Source organism: Pezoporus wallicus, unplaced genomic scaffold (genome assembly GCF_028554395.1).
Source record: "Pezoporus wallicus isolate ANWC-B61680 ecotype Strahan unplaced genomic scaffold, APGP_CSIRO_Pwel_v1 contig_5418, whole genome shotgun sequence".
NCBI classification, from domain to species: Eukaryota; Metazoa; Chordata; class Aves; order Psittaciformes; family Psittacidae; genus Pezoporus; species Pezoporus wallicus.
The window spans coordinates 3,829,300-3,848,859 of NW_026640709.1; the positions used below are offsets into that span (position 1 = coordinate 3,829,300).

The 19,560-nt window shown below is 37.0% G+C and overlaps 1 protein-coding gene across 2 annotated transcripts in view; it reads right to left on the minus strand.

The window, feature by feature from the left end:
- SPRED1 (sprouty related EVH1 domain containing 1) overlaps positions 1-19,560 on the minus strand; it is a 61,345-nt gene that overhangs the window by 19,613 nt on the left and 22,172 nt on the right. For both annotated transcript variants that reach the window (XM_057420047.1, XM_057420046.1), the window contains exon 2: positions 5,336-5,510. In XM_057420047.1, the coding sequence (XP_057276030.1) occupies positions 5,336-5,510 (175 nt within the window). The remainder of the gene's footprint in view (positions 1-5,335; positions 5,511-19,560) is intronic.

Here is a 19,560-nt window from a genome sequence, read left to right on the forward strand (position 1 = left end):
CTAGCCTCATCATAGAAGGCCACCAAATTGGTCAGGCAGGATTTCCCCTTAGTGAAGCCATGCTGGCTGTCACCAAGCACCTTGTTGTTTTCAATGTGCCTTAGCATGGCTTCCAGGAGAATCTGCTCCAAGATTTTGCCAGGCACAGATGTGAGACTGACTGATCTAACAAAACAGGTTTTTTTTTAATAGACATGGGTTACTGTTCTGAAGGTTTTCTTTATTTAGACTTCAACACCAATACGAAGCAGCCACCTTAGCATGTAATGGGAAATGTTGCAGTTATCAGACTCAAACCAGAAGAGCTCCAGATCCACATGATCAAGATCTAAATTCTCAGAGCATGAACAGGGCTATGTCTACTTACTACTATTCAATGACCAAAAAAAAAAAATAAAAAAACCCTTTAATATCCGTATGTCATTAAGTACAACACTAACAAGTTCATAGCTAACCATAAAAATACTTGCTTGATACACTTCTACAAGCTGTATTCTTTAAAGATATTATTTGTCTTGTGTAGACAAGTTGAATCTCTAAAGTGAGAAATTTTAAACCTCAACATTTCAAACCCAAATACTTCTTAACAAAAATGAGCAAAAATATTAGCATCATTATCTAGGGCTTATTTCAGAAACAAGCATTTCAGATAAAATTCCATTTTGATATCAGACCCCCTAATCAAACATTTCTAGATTCTGGATACCATTTTTCCAGTTTCTAGCTGTACTTTCAACAGCTTAAATACAGTATTACACGTAGGTATTTTCTCAATTTTTCATTCCCAGCCCTAATCTACAAACATGTAACCGCATAGGTTTGGTGAAACTTCTCAATGCCTTTTCTACTGAACAGTATCAAAGGCTTTTCTCTAGTCTTGGGACCAAGCAGCATGACCCGAGTATATTCACGCTATAGACCATGTGGCCCCAGTGACATGATTATAATCTTGTGTGTGCTTTTTTTAATCCTAATTCAAAAAGAAAGATAATGTAAGGGCTGTACTACCTCTCATGAGAACCAATTTTTTCTCAATCTTTAAAGCCAATTAAAAAAGTAAATGATTAAGTTTCTGAACAGTAGATTTCTAGAACAGAGCAGTATCTATATTCAGTTTCAGCTTTGTATCTTCCCCTTTTATACAAGTACCTCTTCTTCACAAGAAAGGTTGTAAACTTTGTCACTCCCAACTCATTAACCAAAAGATACCACTCACTTCTTGTTTTCTTTCACTAAACACTTGCATGGCAAAGGACTGGAGAATAAAAAAGAAAAAAAAAAAAGAAATCAAGCAGAAAAGTCTGTTAGACTTCTCATTCAAGAAATGAAGACCTTTAAGTAAACATCAGACTTTTCACTCCAGAATGTAAAACTCACCAAACCCTAAAAAGTTGTGAGGCTGAGCCTAATGTATGTTTAGCACTAATACTATTAAGACAGAAGAGAGCTACTGTAAACACAGTAAAAGAGAGCAGCAGACCTGACCAGGTTAGGAGGGATTGCAGTTGTTCCAAGCAGACTGGCTGGAGCCAGATCTAGGAAGGTGAGTATAATAAAGGAAGAAACATGTAATTATGTCAGTCTTCAAGAAATACCCTTACATTCCAAGTCAGATCTAAACAACCTGAGCAAACTACTGCGGAGCATTCCCTTTCATAAATTAATTCAGTGGTGTCACCACTTTGATTTTTTTTCTCAGATAACTAGGATCCTTTTTGTGAACCCCATGACATGTTTTAAGTAGCTTGGTACTGCACAAAAACTTTGGAACTTCTACATGTAGACTGAAAGTAGCTCATAAAACAGCTGACAGCAATTTAACTCTTGGGTATATAAAGAAACAACAAGAAACTCTCACCCTCCTCCACATCCACTGCCCGCATCACCACTCCACCCCCAACAAGGAACTTCGATATTTTGATGGTCAGTCCCAAAGTATTTAATTTACAGAGCCGAGTTACTGACTGAGATCTAGTGTCTTTAATTAATTATTATTAAATGCCTACATAACCTATAAAATATATGGAGAGATCCAACACACTGGAATGGAATTGCAATGCAGTGTCAGAAGCAGTACCTGGAAAAGCAGCAACTAAAGCTAGTTTACAAGCAACAGTAAGAGAAGAGATAAAAAGATATCTAATTCTTTTTTATTATAACTATTAAAGAGGCACCTGGAAGATACCGCCATCAATACCTCACCTATGGATTTCAAGTTTCTTTGGAATAAATTCTACCTTTCTACTGACACACAGGCTGACAACTAATACTGGCGTTATGATTCCCATATATCTTAGGTAGAAGTAATTATCTGAATAACAGTTGCTCTCTAACCTGAGGTATTTCAAACCCCGTACTTCCCTGTGTCCCAGAAAAATGCTCCAAATTTCATGCTATAGGCTTTCTAGAATAGGGGAATTTCTAAACCTTTTCTGGAAGCTGAGCCAGTTCAGAAAAGAACAACTTATGGGCCGGAGGAAATAAAAATATGATCTAGTTACAAAGGTACTTTAACAATGTACAATGGGGGAGGGAGAGGTGTGTAGAGAGAGGGAAGATTTCATTTTTAAAGAATACTTTCTTTTTTAATCCATAGGAGTATTTTCAGAAATGGCTGTGTGTAGTCTGCAAAAAAGTGAGTGGCTTGGAAATTGTGATCCAGCTGACTGAGCTGTAATGACTTCTGGATACTACAACAGCTTAAGCATTCCTGAGGACACGTGCTCAAAGTCTGAATAACGGAAATGTTCAAAATGATTTATGGTTGATGAGCTTTTTTAAAACAATACTGCCACTTTCTCTTTGCAAATATAATGGCAGAGCAACCAAGTAAACCAAGTACAACTAACCTCAAAGATTATTCAGATACACAGATTTACACACTAAGGCCATTCTAAAATGAGATTAGAGTGATGTTGGAGCATGGAAACAGCTGACTCAGTATAACTGTTCTTCAAAATCAGATGATCAAAATACCTAGTCCCTACTCAACAGTGAACATGATGAACCCATAACAACTTCAACTTTTACTTTATTTTTACAGAAAAAAAAAGAAGAAAGTGTTTTGTGTCACTGAAGTAACTCCTCTTTGAGAACACAGCCTTCTTCACCCTTTCTGTTGAAAGTGTTAATTGCATTTCAACTTCTTGGTGTTATTTTTCTTGGTCTTTTCTTTGTGTTATGAAATATAATAGTCACCTGTCAACTCTATTTTGACTAAAAACCCAGTTGTTTTGCTTCATTAAAGAGAAGGTTTAAATGTGTGCTTGAACAGTGAATCCAAAGGAATGTCTTTGGAAAAAGCATTAATTATATTGAAAATCAAAACAGTGACTGGATCAACAACCAACAGAATTTCTCTTCCACTTCTTGACTTCCAGTCCTTCTGAAAGTGTTATCACCCAACAAGGCCCTCACATACCTTGGTGTAGGATCTTGTTTCTTTCATGCCAACAGAGGTATTGTTGCATACTGTGCAACTGTTGTTAATTTGTTACACACTAGCTGTTGCTTATAAATGCATTATTTGAAGTCTGAGGAAATACACACACATATAGCTTCATTTTACTCCATTACCAAGCATCACTTGCTCTACAGTATTCCTCCCCATAGCCTTAATGTGAATTTGTTAGTTCCCTGAACTTTATTCAATATACACTGGATAGGTGTTCTTCTTAGTTGCATTTCTTCCATCTTTTATCCTATGTTTTTGAGGAACTGACTTCCAACAGCAACTTCCTAAAACTGCTGCAAGATGAAAATCCACAGTGACAGACTAGTTAGTCACATTTGTGGGCAGCAGGGGGGAGGACAGATGGACAAAGGATGGGGGACACACAAAAAAAACCCAAACCAACCAAAAAAAAAAAAAAAACAATAAAAAAGAAAAACCAACCACCCAAACCAACTGTTCAGGACAATGTTTGGAAAGCATTCATACTAACCTGAGCTCAATTTTGGACAGGAAGAGGAGCAGAGACATTTAAAGTCTACTACCAGCAGTGGAAACAAAAACAAGGCTTGCCTAGGGGAAGCAGGAGAGTGAGTGCAAGCAGATCGGGATGCCGATGGCTACGACATTTTCATATGCATGAGGGAGAAACATTAAACCAGCTTTCAGTTCCGAGCATTTTATTACCCTCAGATTCTGAAGGCAAGCTGTGAATGTCAAAAGTATTAAAAATTAAGAGAAAACTGTCAAGTATCTCTAAATGCAATTAAGCTCCTCAAAACCAGCCTCAATAAGGCTAAAAAAAGTTCTAAAGGGAACTACTGTGAAGTGAGGAAGGAACTGCAGGTGCACATAGTTGTGCAGGAACACAGGGTACTCTGCTAACAGCACTACGCCTCCCTGAAACAACTGAGTCAGCAGAATTTCTATTTATATGCTCTCTTCCTACAACAGCCACAGTAAGGCAGAAAATTCAGCAGTGCTGCCTCAAGAAACAAACTGGTATAGTTGAGAAAGAATCACCAGTACAGTCTAAGAAGCAGTTCTACCTTTAAGCTTATACAGGAATCATAGATTATTGGCAGAAAAGAGTAAGTTCTTCATAGAAGTCATTAAGATGGAGGTTTTGTGCTTTCCTCACTTCTGTTTCCACAGTAAGACACCGCCCCCATCAGAAACCTATTTAGCACATAAGTAGCCAAGCAACGTTAATGTCTTCTATAGGTCTGCATGTAGAAATGGCTGAGATCCTACCCCAGTTTTCCTTTTGTGAGGCTATTTAAGGCAAGTTTCTGGTACTTAATTTAATGTAGCTGATAAATGAGTACTGTCTGCTGTTCATCAAACCAGATCAATTCTTGGGCCTTGTAAGCTTCATGCTTTCATCCAATACAAAAGTTGTTTTCATGTACAACGGCTACATTTTGCCATAGGCAAATTCCACAACTGAATCAGTTCCTCAGTAAAGGAATTCCTCCGGACTTGTGTTTTTAACAAGTTCTAATTTTCCAACACTCCTATTATACACAATATCATTGGTGTATAAACAGGTTAATAAGTAGTTTTAACTTTAACCCTCGATTTGAAAAAACACCTGAATAGCAAACTCTTTCCCCAAACAAATGGAAATCTGCAATGAACAAAAAGTATCTTCTAAAGTTTCTAAAAGATCAATGTGCTTAATTCTAGAAATGCATGGTATTACACCTAAAACAAATAAATGGCTCTTTAGGTATATAATCATTGATATGGACAAAAGCTAAGCAACAGCATGAGGCTGAGACTATAAATTTACTTTCTAGTCTACAAGCAACAATAAACAAACATCTACTCTTAGGTCCTACGTGGTTTTAATAGGAACATTAAACAGATGTAAATTGTTACCGTTTTATCCCTGAGTCGTTCTCCATGGATAAGAAAATCAGCACAGCTATTCTCTTCCTGGGGAATGACTTTGAAGACTGTGACACAGCTTAGTCCACCCCCTCCAAGTGGTAACCATCCACCACTTGAGTCATCCCGGGTCATCACCACAGCTCGCACTCGTGCATAACTATTACTGGAAGAGATGCAAAAGAAGAAATTAGTTTTCCATAAACAAAACCCAGCTAAATGTACTTAAATAAAAAACCAAAACAATAACAATAAAAAATTATAAACCCACAACCAAGATCATGATAACATTGTGGAGGATTAATCCTTCCGTAACAGTCACCTAAAAGAAACCAGTCTAAGACAACCCACTAAAAAAATGTTCCTCTGTATTTTTATGCCTTCATTAGGACTTCTTGGGGCTTACATGCAATTTGTTTTAAAAAAAACTTAACCAGACAATGTAGTTCCTCAGAGTCAAAATGATATTTGTCTAAAAATCTTTACAGTCAGTGATCTAGCTAGAGGGTCAGGGGTGGGAAGAGAGTAAGAAACAACTCTTGATTTATTTTAGACTAATCATGAAGCCAGTCAGCCACCATGAAATTGCACAGAAAAGAGAACAAGAAAGCAGAAAGAGGTCAGGCCTTCTGCCACTGAAATCTAAACAAGAACGGGCTTCTAGCCAGAAGCCCTGCTTCCCTTCATTCCTCTGTACCTCTTCCCCACACACATAACCCGTCCTTTGCAAGGGTAGGTCAGGACATACACACTGTGGGGTTTGACAACAAAACCAGTTATGGCTACTTAAAACTTACTATTTGCAGTATCTACTAGCTCATTCTCTCCTGTATTTGCAGTGTGTGGAAAATTATTTGCATTTTACAATTTAACAGCTTTTTCCATGACTTAATGTTTTTATAAAATAAACAAAATGGTTATTACTTCATTTATTAAAAGCCAAATTCCTTTTCCAGAGTCTTACAAAAAGGTTTTGGTGACACTCTCAGGTTTTATTTCTTTTAAAATAATGACACATTTTAGCTTTGGTTATGAATTTGCTGCTACATCAGCTGGAAAGTCCCATGACTTACCAAGGATGGTACAAGATCCTACTTTCAAAGTATGGTTTACTGCATGAATGCAACAGTCCATGAATGAAGATTCCAACACTTTGAAAGAAATGAGCTTCACAGTATCTTCTGCAACACACTGCTGATTGAGGGCTTAAGTATTTATGCCACTTAGCATTAGTAATATCAAATTTATGGACTGAACAGGAAACATTAGACAACAAAAAAGTTGTTCCTTCTGTACAAAATTATTTATGATATAACCATTCATCCAATTGTTGTATTTTAAAGTGATCACTTCTTGCTTTTTTTTTATTTTCCAAAATGTCCCAAAATAACTGAAGGTTGCGTACTTAATATATTGCGTTCTCACACACATGATTCACACATATGATTCACATATAGATATATATATAAGAGAATTTTGCTGCAAGCATCTACAGCTCAAATGCATAATGGCTTGCAAAATGGGAAATAAAACAAGACTATCTAATTTTAGTTTATAGGCAAGTGAATTTGTTTGTAGAGACTTTGTTTGCTCCCTCCAAGCAAAAAATCAGCCTCCTCCTCCTCCCCCTAAACCTCATAGTTAAAATGACAGTTCAGTCAATGTTTCTCACCATTTCTGTACAAACATCTTTTAGTAACTTCTCCCACACAGCAGATAAATATAATCAAGAAAATTCCAATCCTTCATTGTATGCATCTATCAATTCTAAGAGCTGCAAGTAAAAATGGCTATATCTTGGCGCTTAATAATATTACTGAAAATTGGTCTCTATTACTGTATTTCAGTTAGAGATAAGTTCGGGCTGTAGTTGTACACTTCAGACAGATAGTGTTTTATCTCGTATGTCTCAGGTGAAGAGGCCTCTTCTTACAGAAACTGAGCACACTGGGACTTTCCTGTGAAACAGAAACGGGATGCACCAACTAGTTAAACCTACACACTCTTTGCTATTCTCCACTCAAGTGAGCCAACAATTCAGCTTAAAAGTTATTCATTCTACAAATTTGGTCATAAATCTTAGTATTAGTGATCTCTTGTATACCAACAGACTGTAGGAGCAGTTCAGTTAAACATCATTTAGGGATATCGCAGGACTTACAGAATCATAGAACTTCACTCAGGCTACATGAAAAAACTTGAACTATAACAGAATAACTTTTTTTTTTTTTTAAATGAACGTTTACACTCCATATCCATTTTCTGCTCAAGGATTGCTAAGGAGAAGCTAAGGTGGAGGATACATATCATACCTCAATAGCTTTGTTACTTCCATCTGCCATAAGATTTTTGTCAGTATTGGGTTTTTTCCCCCACTTCCCTATACAGAGCCACCTAGTCTGGTTTACTTAACATTCTTGTGTTTTGCTTCCATGTTTTCTAAACTGTTGTTAAACAAGATTTACCCTTTCAAATATTCTAGAAACTACTGTCAAATCCACTGCATTAGCGCAGCAGCCAAAATAAAACTCCCCAACAGGTAATACCTAATGAATAACCTCTTAAATGAAAACAGCTTTTTCAGAGAACCACCCTGTAAATTAACCAGAAAAATTCACTACTGTACCTGTAACAATGCCAAAGATTATGAAGAGATTGCTTAGTTTTGTTTTGTGGTTATTTTTTAAATTTTACAGGGACTCAAAATTGGCAACAATAGTTATTTTTAGTAACAATACAAGCTGGCTTGCAATTAGCCACAAATCAGCAGAGGAACTTAGGAGTGATTTCCATTTCCAAAATCCTCTGCAAACAAAACAGCACCCGCCTAGCACATCCGTGGTGCTACCGAAATGCTTGTATCTCTAAGCGTTTCAGCCCCCATCCACATTTGGGAATTCTGTAACAAACTGCTGAACTGCTGATGTAGCTTAGCTGTGGGAAAAGGCCACACAAGGCCCCAGTGTTTTCCAGCACCACACCTACAATGTAGTATTTCTACCTACTCTTGCAGGTTTAGCAGCTCTATCAGGAACAACTAAACAAAAGAAAACCAACCAAAGTGGGCAATCAGTTGAGCATTGCTCTATTACTACCACAAGCATGCAAAACATACCATGAAGAGCAGCACTGCAACAGCAGGCCCAAACCTGTCACATTATATACAATAGTTCCTGAGACCCCCTGATTTTGGTTGTGGCAACTGGAAACTTCAGGCAGAAGTCATCTTAAGGTAAGTTTAACATATTGTCTCCAGTTTCATTCTAGAAGTATTAGCAAATGAAGATGATTCTTGTTCCAGAAAATCAAAAGCTGGAGTGGGGTGAGCTAAGAAGCCTGAGAAAGCATTCAGGGGCAGACATAAAGGGCTTGGACAGGGAAGATACAAGACTCAGTCCTTGCCTGCCATCAACTTTATTTCAAGAGCATCAAGCATTAAAATCTGACCACAGGCTTCAAAGGCACTCTCCTCCCTCCAAAAACTTGTTTATACGAGCATAATGCTCTTGGGCCCAAAATGACTTATGGTCTGGATGACCAAACTGTTGTTCAAGCCCAGGAAGCAAGCCACTGATCTTGACAGGCTGGGAACTTCAGCTCAGCAACTGATCTTGCGTTTGGTGGCTGGGGGAAGGAACACAATTGTAATTTCATCACGAATTTCTTTTTCTTTTTTATAAAAAAGAAATTATTTTGACAATTTGTGGCATTTCTTATGTGTAATACCAAGCCAATTCAAGATACCGAACATTATTACATTTGTCTTTTCTTCCATCAGTGTTCCAAAAGAGAATGAAGGTTAAAAATTTTCTGCCAAAATATTTTTCCCGAAGAAAAAAGGGAAGAGATGTTGAAGGAGGAAAAGAAAAAAAATCAAAAGCAGCTATCTTACAGAATCATAGAATGGCTTGGATTGGAAAGGATCTTAAGATCCAACCCCCCTGCCATGCTTGTTGAATTACATTTATTTATTGTCGCCATTACATTTATTTGAACCCAGTTCCAACAGTATACAAGTCTTCCCTCTCCTAGATTCATATTAAGCATTACCATTCTTTTATTTGTATTGCATCCTGCACATTACTATTTTAATATAGGACTGAGAAACAGTAACAATGATCTCAGAAATGTTTGTTAATACAATTGAACTGTAACTGCAAATTGCTTTTAGTACTATAAAGCTTAATACCATCATCATCATCGAGAAACCTGGATCTTCAATGGGAATTATAACCTGAACTATATGAGAAACAGACCCTCTTAGCTTCAGCAAAAATATCTGACATTATGGTTTCTTTCAAAGCTGGAAACCAGATTTGCAGAATGAGACTCTGGGTTTCACGTGGACACCAGGTTCACAAAAAGCTGGCAATGTGCCCTTGAGACAGTGGATGCCAGCAGTGTCCTGGCCTTGGGAGAAGCACTGCCATGAGGTCAAGGGAGCACTCTGCTCAGCACTGGTGAGGGCATACCTGGATAGCCACATCCAGTGCTGAGCACCCAAAACAAAAGTGATAAGGAGCTACTGGCAGAGTCCAGCAAAGGCCAGTAAGATGGCTATGGGACTGGAGCATGTGTCATGAGGGAAGGCTGAGAAAACTGGAACTGTTCAGCCTGGGAAAGACTCAGAGGTATCTTATCAACATACAGAAATACATTTTAACATCAGGAATGACTTTTTCACTGTTTGGGTGCCTGAGCACTGGCACAAGTTGCGTAGAGAAGTTGTGGTATCTTCATCCTTCAGAGATACTCAAAAGCCTCCTGGATATAGTCCTCCTTGAGCAGGGGGTGGTGGCTAAGATGACATCCAGAGGTCCCTTTCAACCTCAATTATTCTGTGTTCCTTTCTTTTATTTAATACCATATTTCAAAGCATAGCAATTTCAATAAAATACAACTTTATAAATATAATACGGGTTAATTTATGGGAATTCACGATACTTTGAAGTAAGAGTTGTCACTATGCACAACTGCTATTTAAACACTTCTGACAAGGCTGAGAAGAAAAAGGCGTTCTGAAAAATCGTGACACACTTTGCCATGAAATTAAACTATCTTTGCTGGCACGCAAAGTAACAACTCCAGGCTGATCTCCAAATCAGAACTGGTGAACTGGTCATGGATCAAGGCTCTTTACCTTTGACTGTCACTTTACACGTGTACTTTAATCCCTCCAACTTATGGTGCAATATACTTGTGTGTCTGCAGCCTCACCCAAAGAACATACATGAATTACACTTGGCTTTTTATGGTTCTTATTGTCCAAACAGCTTAGCAGAAGATTTTACAATTCCCAGCTAGGGAAGTGCTCTTGAGTATGTGCATACCCAGAATACCAAAAGGTAATACCAGATCACTGAGCTGGTCTGCTTTACTTGCAGATAACATTTCTTGAGTATTGACTCAATCTAGAAAAAATAAATGATTTAACCAGTATCACATGAACATATCCCTTCACTGCTGATGCTATATATCCCTTTGTTTCTAAAAGTTTAGAGAATGACTGCTACTGGCACAAAACATTAATGACTTATCTAGAACAGAAGGACATGCAAATATAGCATGAGTACTAACGAAGACAATTTACATCAATGAAACATGACAATATATCCTATTAATTTTTAGGAAAAGGAAACTATATATGTTTTGCCATAATAACAGATACTACATCAGATTCTGCCTTGCATGACTGTTACTTTTCTCCTCTCAAAATCGTACCAGCAAATCAGAATATACATCAAACTATTATGCTCATAGAAGGCAAAACATTGCAGATTTTCTCCTTTAAGATAGAGGCAAGAGGTATCCCTCACAGTAAAGACAGGAGGTAACAGCAACCACACGTGGCTACTATGTCTAGGAAGTTTATTTTATGAGTAGCTTAGCAAAAAAAGACATGGATTTCCAGGAGGAACTATAGACAAATACTGCTACATTTAGCATGCTGGTACCACATCAATTTACTGAAGAGCTTTGCACTTTGCAGAAAAACCTGAGTAGGAAACTCCCACTCAAACAAAAAACCCAACCAAACCAACATAAAATTTTACTTACATAAACTTGAACTACCAAGCAAAAGGGCTAGAACCCAAAACGGCAAAGGAAAAAACTATGTGAAAAACTCCACTGCATAACGAGGGGATAACTGGTATTCTGCAAGAGCCAAAAATACCTGATTACACAATTATTATTTAGTAGAAGTCTTGTAAAACAAAGAATTTTGACAGTGCACCTACAGTTCAAAGAGGATAATGAGACACAAATGAACAAGTGTCCAGAATGGGAAACCGTTAAAACAGTATATTACTGTTACAAAGTGTACTTTAGGACACAAAAATCATAAAAATAATGATAGAAGCACTAGAACCACATTCGTATTTGAATACAGACAACTTAAGATTCGTGACTATGTAAAGTAGCCAATGCTACAAGGAATAGTAGCTACTACCGCACAAGTTTTTGCAAAGCACAAGAGAACATGAAGCTGTTGTAAAGATCTGAAAACCATGAAAACTACACACAAAGTAGGCATTTGACATTTCTGCGAATAGTATTTTTAGTCTTGCTCCCCAGCACCTCCTCTTGTTTAGTAATTGCAGCTAGTTTCTATTACTTCTGTATGTCATCCGTGAGGATTGGTTAAATGAAGTAGTATTTTAGCACATTAACTGAGATCATGACACATGCTTGCGTTCCACCACTTTTAAAGCAACTGCCTTCTGGAGGCCTAAGTTTTCATAATAGCACGGATTCTGTTAACACCATTCCATTAAGCTATATTACTTAGAAAATTGCATCTGATATCAAATACACAGCAAATAAAAAACCCAAACACACTTATTTTTCTTTCTACACCTCCCCACAGGAGTTAAAAAGAATCAAAGTAACATTCTGTCCTGGGTTCAGCAGTAGCAATCATGTTTTTTCCTTTGTGTTAACTGGTGCAGTGCTGTGTTTTGACTTCTGATTGCTACTGCTGAACCCAGGACACATTCAAAGATGGGTCCACCGGTTTTGGACATGCATAGCTGAGCTAAAAGGATGGTTTACAGTATGCAGTTCCCCTTTGTAAGAGCTGGTGAGATGAGCTGGACATGGAAGATGCTTTTTAATGACTTCCACAGCTGCCTGCTTAACAGAAGAGGACTGCTGGTACCAGGGACTGCTGGATCCATCCATTTTAGGGAGATGGGGTAACACAATTTGAGTGGTCAGATCTTGCTATGTATATGCCCAAGTTTAATGGGTTTCCTCCAGAAAACCCTAAATTTGTTTCATTTTTTACAAGTTGACAGCCACAAACTCCAAGAATATTCACTCTTCATCCCAGCCAGACTTCTCCCCTCTCTGTATTCTCACTTTTTTTCCTCCTTACCCCAAAATTTCTCAAGATCCAGAGGAATCTCTTTACTCCATTTATAGCAGAGAACTGTCTGTACCCTCTTCTAAATTCTGTGACATCACTACTCGCTTCTTATCAAGTAGCGATTAAGCTATCAGGTACTGATACCATGTGTTGTTGTGAGTTGCTCACCATGCAAACATGTAGGTAAAGATGAAAAAGTCCACAAATAAAGATAGAATTAAATTTTTAGACAAGTTACCAATTCTTTCCAACCTGGCAGAAATAGAGGAACACCTAAAGAAACAATAGGAGACAAGCTTTTCATTTTCCTCCACGCTTCAGCAAACCTGGTACAAGCACAAGTTTGTAGCTGAAGGCAGATTCCACTGAAAACTAAGACAACACTTTCACTAAATGTCAGACAACATCCATCCAGTCTAGAAGGAAACACCTCTTTATTTATTTAAAATTAAGCTTACAGACTCAGGTGTGTCTTTTATTTTCCTTGAAATAGCAATGATTACTACAGTTTATGATATCTAATTAAAGGAAAGTTTTTCAGGTAATAGTAATAGCTGAACAAGTCAGAATTCTCTTTTATCTCAGGGCCATTTTCCTCCAGTCTTACAAACTCACAAAGCCCCTGAGCACTCAAGTATGCAAGTACAATTAGATCACCCTCATAGTCAAAGCTATTTGTCATCTAACCATCAAGATTAAGGATGGCATAATTCTCGAGACTTTGTTAACATGAGATGTGAATGCACTCATCAACAAGTCATTTTGTAATAAAGTTCCTGACCACTGAAGATTAAGGTAATTAAAACACTGAAAGGAGACCTAGTATGATTCCTTATGAACAACTTTAGCTCCTTTAAGGATGTGTGACTTCTGTAAGAAGGCTGTACTGAATGTGCTATTTTCAAACCAGCACCTCAGTACTTTTTATTTCACAGCTCCTTGTATTTAAAAGGACAGCACTCCACAAACAGTCCAAAAAGCCACTATTCTCCTCCTAACACACCTAAGGATATATTTAGCAAAAACAAAGGACAAACCAAGCAGACCCTGCTACGCTTTCTCCAACACACCAAAAAACACTGTTCAGATTTTATATTTACTGTATCTGAATTTCTTTCAGCTTGTCAAGGACTATACATTTGCTGGAGCAGAGACCATCTGTAATGCATGTAATTCAATAAAGACCTCATGTTGGGATTCAGTATACACAGTGTAGCTGCTGAGCTGCTACACACTCTTGATTTTTTGGCAATACACTTATAGAGGAAAAAAGTCTCAGTCCCACTGAGTTTACTCACCTCAAGCAACACTTGGCATTAGGTAAGCAACCACAAAATTTAAATTTTGATCTTGTCACATTAAAACAAATTTATAAAAGGTCCAGATCATTCCTGGCATGCATTTCCCACTCAGCCTGCACAGAAAAGGAACAGAACCTTAAACCAGATAAAGCATAACCACACTTATAAAAATAATCCTTTATCTGCCTTGCTAAACTGTAAGATTGCTAAATGAATGTTGTATAAGAAATAATGTTTTAAAACTATGTGAATTAAAAATGTAGTGTAATTTGTTGATGCTGTTAGATCTAAAGCTGGTCTCAACTTTTACACTGTCATGGCTTTTCAAGGACTTTAACCTGACCATGTAAGAGTGATCTTGCAAAGTAAATTATATTCAAGGAAAATCCCTAATGCTAAATTGCTCTTTTTAACATAATCACAAATTGACAAAATTCAAAAGGATGTTTCAAACACATACAAATGGACAAATCATGAATGCCCAAACCAACAAAACAAGAAGACTACAAGCCACACTGCAAAACGCTTAACAAGTAGTACCAAAATTGGAGCAAAGAAAAAAAACCTGAATGAGTTTTAACAAAAAAATAGCTTGTGAACTTACAGATCTATTTTAAAGGTCTATGTTCAGTAACTGAAAAGAAACTACTACTCCTTTGCTATGCAGCACCACACTTTGAGGTCTGAACTGGTCTTTTTGTAGTGTTAACAAAACATGAATATTTGGGATAGAGGAAATAAATTAAGACAGAGAAGAAAAAAAAAATAGAACAATTTCTATTACAATAGTCCATCAAAGCAGAACAAAAGATTAACACGATTATACAAAATGTTTTAATAGTATGCCCTTCATAACTGCAATATGTCAGCATGAACAACGTGATCTACACTGCCAATATATACCTGTATGACCCATGTTTGATAATCTCAGTAAAAATTAGCATCCTCACCAGCAAGTTTCAAGCACAGAAATAGGCAATTCACAAGTGCTAAAGTCAGAGAACATAGGAATACTAACAATGCACCAAAAAAGCGTAAGTAAGCCTTGTGCAACTACATTCCCTGTTCCAACTACTACTGAAGTAACACCTTCCACAAGTTTCTATAAAACGCTTCATACATAAATCATACCTGAGCGTAGCAGAGCAAACAGCACACTGAAAAGCCTCTCAGTTCAAAAGGAAGATTATTTAAGTTATATTAGTTGCTGCTGTTATAGCAGAAATTAAAAACTTGTAACCACGTGCACAGAAAAAGTACACATGCATCCCCCTCCCCAAATATGTAACAAAATAAGAATACATTCACACTTCATAAATGATAGCTAGCCATGAGAACTCCTACAATAATCACTAAATTTCTCAGTCTCCTCAACAACCGAAAAGGGATCCATCCTATTAATTTTCCTTGTTTTGGCAACAACAAAGTCCTAAACCAAGGGTTACAACACTGACATCATGAGATAATTTAGTTTAGTTAGTTTATGGTTATATTTGGTTGCTTCCTCTTTGGACTTTTAAAATTATTAATATCATTAGAAGATATGGGTTTAGGGTGGGATTTCACCATAAGGAGAAAGTTCTGAAAAGGGTGCTGGAGATAGTGAAGTTAAAATACACAAACTATATGGGTATCAAGGAAGCAAGTGCAACATGACATGACACAAACTCAAAACAGGTTTTTAGACAGTAAAATCAAGCAAGAATTAAAAGAAAAGTCTTTCTGCTCCAGACAATCTATAAGACAAAAATGTCATGCAGGAACAACTAGGCAGATTTTTTTTTGGTGCAGCTCTAACATCTATGTTGCACAATTTTACTAAACAAAACAGATTGCCATCGACACTAAAACTGTCTAAAGTGGTTATTTGCCACTTCTCTTACACAAAATAGGATATGATAATTTATAAAATCTAGTATAAAGTAAAAAATAGAAAAATCTTACCAAGTCAATAAGATATTCTGACTGCATAATTGGAGAAATACAAATAGAAAATTAAGTATCTCTGCTTAGAGAGACAGAAGAAAACATTATATATTCAATAAATACAAAAGAAATTTAACTGGTAGAATGGAAAAATAGGTATAGATGAAGATCAAGCTCAAGAAACAGGACCTGAAATTTGGCTGTTTAATTTGTACCCATGTATTTTGCTAGGGATTTTTGTTCCAGCAACAGAAGAACCTTCTCTATTCATATCCCAAGCACAGGGTCTACTACTGAAACAGGAAGAATTAAAATTAATTTTCTCTTATTATGAATAACACTGAATTTTGAATAGTTATCTGCAATGAGATTGTCCAAATAATCCCAGTAAATCGGAAGTCATTAACTGCTTTACTAGCTAACAAAAACCAATCAGCATTTTATTATGCATACTAAAAAGCAAGGCCAAAAGACCAGTAACATATTACAAGTAACTTCTTCACTGATGCTAACAAATCGTCTAATTTTTGAAAAATTTTCACTAAGGAATTTAAGCCTGAAGTACAGGCTGTATCATGAAAGTTTACCTGACAGAACCCTGTAGGCTTTGCTTATAACCCAACATTAGGAACACATTCATCACCATATAAACTTTAAATACAGGATATACAAGAGTGTGTTTGAGAGCTCCGCTTTTTGAATTTGGTTGCTCAAACATCACAAAGCAATTGTATTTGAAGGGAAGAGAATATATTCCCTAGTCATGTGGTAATTCCTAGGGTGCATTCACTTGTCTGTAATTTTTATCCATTACTCCCAGTGTAATTAAAGACTTATAAAAAAAACCCCAAACAACTACTGATTAAAAGAAAAATTAAAAGAGAAGCAATTGTTTCAGTCAAAGGATTCTAGAACTGTCACTCTGTGATTTTAACTACCTGATGAGGAAAGTAGCTCATCCTTGCTTTCTTCACCCATATGATGACTGGAAAGCGTTGTGTATTCAGTATTCCACACAACTATACATTTGAGGCATTTTTATAAAATAATTAGGGGAGAAAAAAAATATATATATTGATTATTCCACATAAAAAGCTGATGTTTAGGAAAAAAAAGCTGACACAGTTGTTTCTTTAGGAAGCACAAAAAAGAAAAGATTGCCCAAGAGTTATTTAAGGGGAAGAAAGGGGAGCTAAAAATGCCAGAACTCAAGTAACAAAAATGAAGTAATAGGTGTTTCAAAAGTCAGTGACATGAAAAGACTGGGATGGGAGAGAAGAATACAGCTTGCATAAATTCTTTCCTACGAAGTAAATAATATTTAAAAAGGGGGGGGGGGGGATGGGGGGGAGAGAGGGAGGAAGGATATGAGGGAGAGAGGAAACAACATCTGCTTTTTCCAAACAAGAAGCAGTCACATGAGGAAAAACTCTGTGCCCTTCTTCAATGTGTGCAGCACAAACACAAAAGTATTTGATTTTAACTGTATGAGAGAAGCATAAACTCAAAACATATCACTGTTCAGCATGCAATTCTTATGCTATGGCTTTCCACAATACACTTAATTTTTTTCTGCATTAAAAGGGAAGTATAAAATCTTGTAGCTAAATCTAAACTAGTAAAAATTTGTTAGATTAGGGCCAATTAAAATACTAGTTTTGTTTTTTTTTTTAACTGTGTATGGAGTAATATTCAGCAAATACAAGCTATTGTATGACAATTGCTATCATATTTTTCCCTCAGCACTGGTGAGGCCATACCTTAAATACTGTGTTCAGTTCTGGGCCCCTCACTACAATGAAGACATCGAAGCGCTGCAGCAGGTCCAGAAAAGGACAAGAAGGGTCTAGAGCACAAGTCTGATGAAAAACAGCTGAGGGAACTGGGGTTGTTTAGCCTGGAGAAGAGAAGGCTCAGGGGCTACCTTATTGCTCTCTCCAACTACCTGAAAGTAGGTTGTAGTGAGGTGGGGGTCAGTCTCTTCTCCCAGGTAACAAGCAACAGGACAAGAGGTAACAGCTTCAGGATGTGCCAGGGGAAGTTTAGATTGGATCTTAGGAAAAATATTTCACAGAGAAGGCATTGTAACAGGCTGCACACGGAAGTGGTGGAATCAGTCCTTGGAAGCCTTAGAAAAACTTTACACTGTCTAGTGATGGTTTTGGCAGTCCTGGGGTAATGTTTGGACTTGATAATCTTAAAGCTCTTTTCCAACCTAGTTGATTCTATGATTCTATATTAAGTTTTAAGTAACACAGGTGGATAACTTCTACGGATCATAAAGGAGTGGAAAGAAGGGTTCCAAGAAGCATCTCCACAGTGAGTAAGCAGAGACCGATGAAAGTGCACAGCAATCACATCATCTTATTTTTCCTGTAACCACTTTCTGCAACCTCATTTCAGGAGAACAAAGACTAGTGAGAAAATTTAAAAGTGGTGATCATTCTACACTATCTTCTACTAAGAAGTCCAAGGCAACTTTCATACCTGCACTTACCATTATTGTTACAGCATTTTAAAGTTACATGATTTGGCACAATTGCCAAAAGCACTCTCTACCCTTCTCTTGCCCCGATTGTTTATTTATTCCTTTCTTCACCATTTATGCAGCTTTGCAGTGATCAACACTGGGAAGCTATCTGGAAGTAATCCAGAAGAAAGGTTAACTTCAATACAGAACAATTATCCAACTTTAATCAGAAAATGACTGGTTTTGGTCACAAGGCTCTCTTGTAACTGTTCAAAGTGGTTCTGTAGATACTATACTTCAACACAAGTTCCAGAGCAGTGCCTGAACACATGTATGACTGCTTCTCCATCTGCAACTGCTGCCAAACTCTCATTCACATAAGTCTGTATGGATCAGGAAAAGAAGGGGTCAGTCATATTACAGCCCAGCTGGAGCTTGATTGCTTCCCTACATTGTATAGGTATTTTGAGATTAAGCCACAAGTAGTCATATGAGAACCTAGGATTCAAGTCACAAAGTCTGGCAAGTTTGATCTCTTTCTGCAGTATCAACATAAGTTATGTTTTAAATTTTATTTTTTTTCTGGCTTCGTGCCTGTGGAATGATGAGCACCAAATGTGTAACAAAGTTATGAATAGTTTCCTTCCTCACAAGAAATGTACATTTTCTTTCTCCAAATTCTTACCGTGAGAGGTTTTGGCCCTCTTTGTATTCAGCAAAGCCTAGTTTATATGCTAACAAAACAAGCTGAATTTCCTTTATGTAGTGACTAAATACACAAAGGGAAAGCCCTCTTGATTCCAGAAGATGCAAGGGGATTAACTTTGATAGCACAGAAAACAGATACTCTGAACACTGCAAAAAGTTTATCCCCCAGCATAGTAAAAAACAAAATGCAGAGAATCCACAGTTTTCAAGAAACACAACTGAAAATATATCACAATACCAGAATTAATTGTAAGCGCAGGTAACCTGCATGTAGCTTTTAGTTTTGATATCATTGATTCACATAAAACCTAGTATTTACAACATAGAGTTAAATGACTACTATATTGCTGCAGATTAAAACACTGATACACCACACCTGGCTAAACATTTTACTCATAAACCAGTAATTTTACATTAAAGTAACACTAAAGACTGCAGTCCT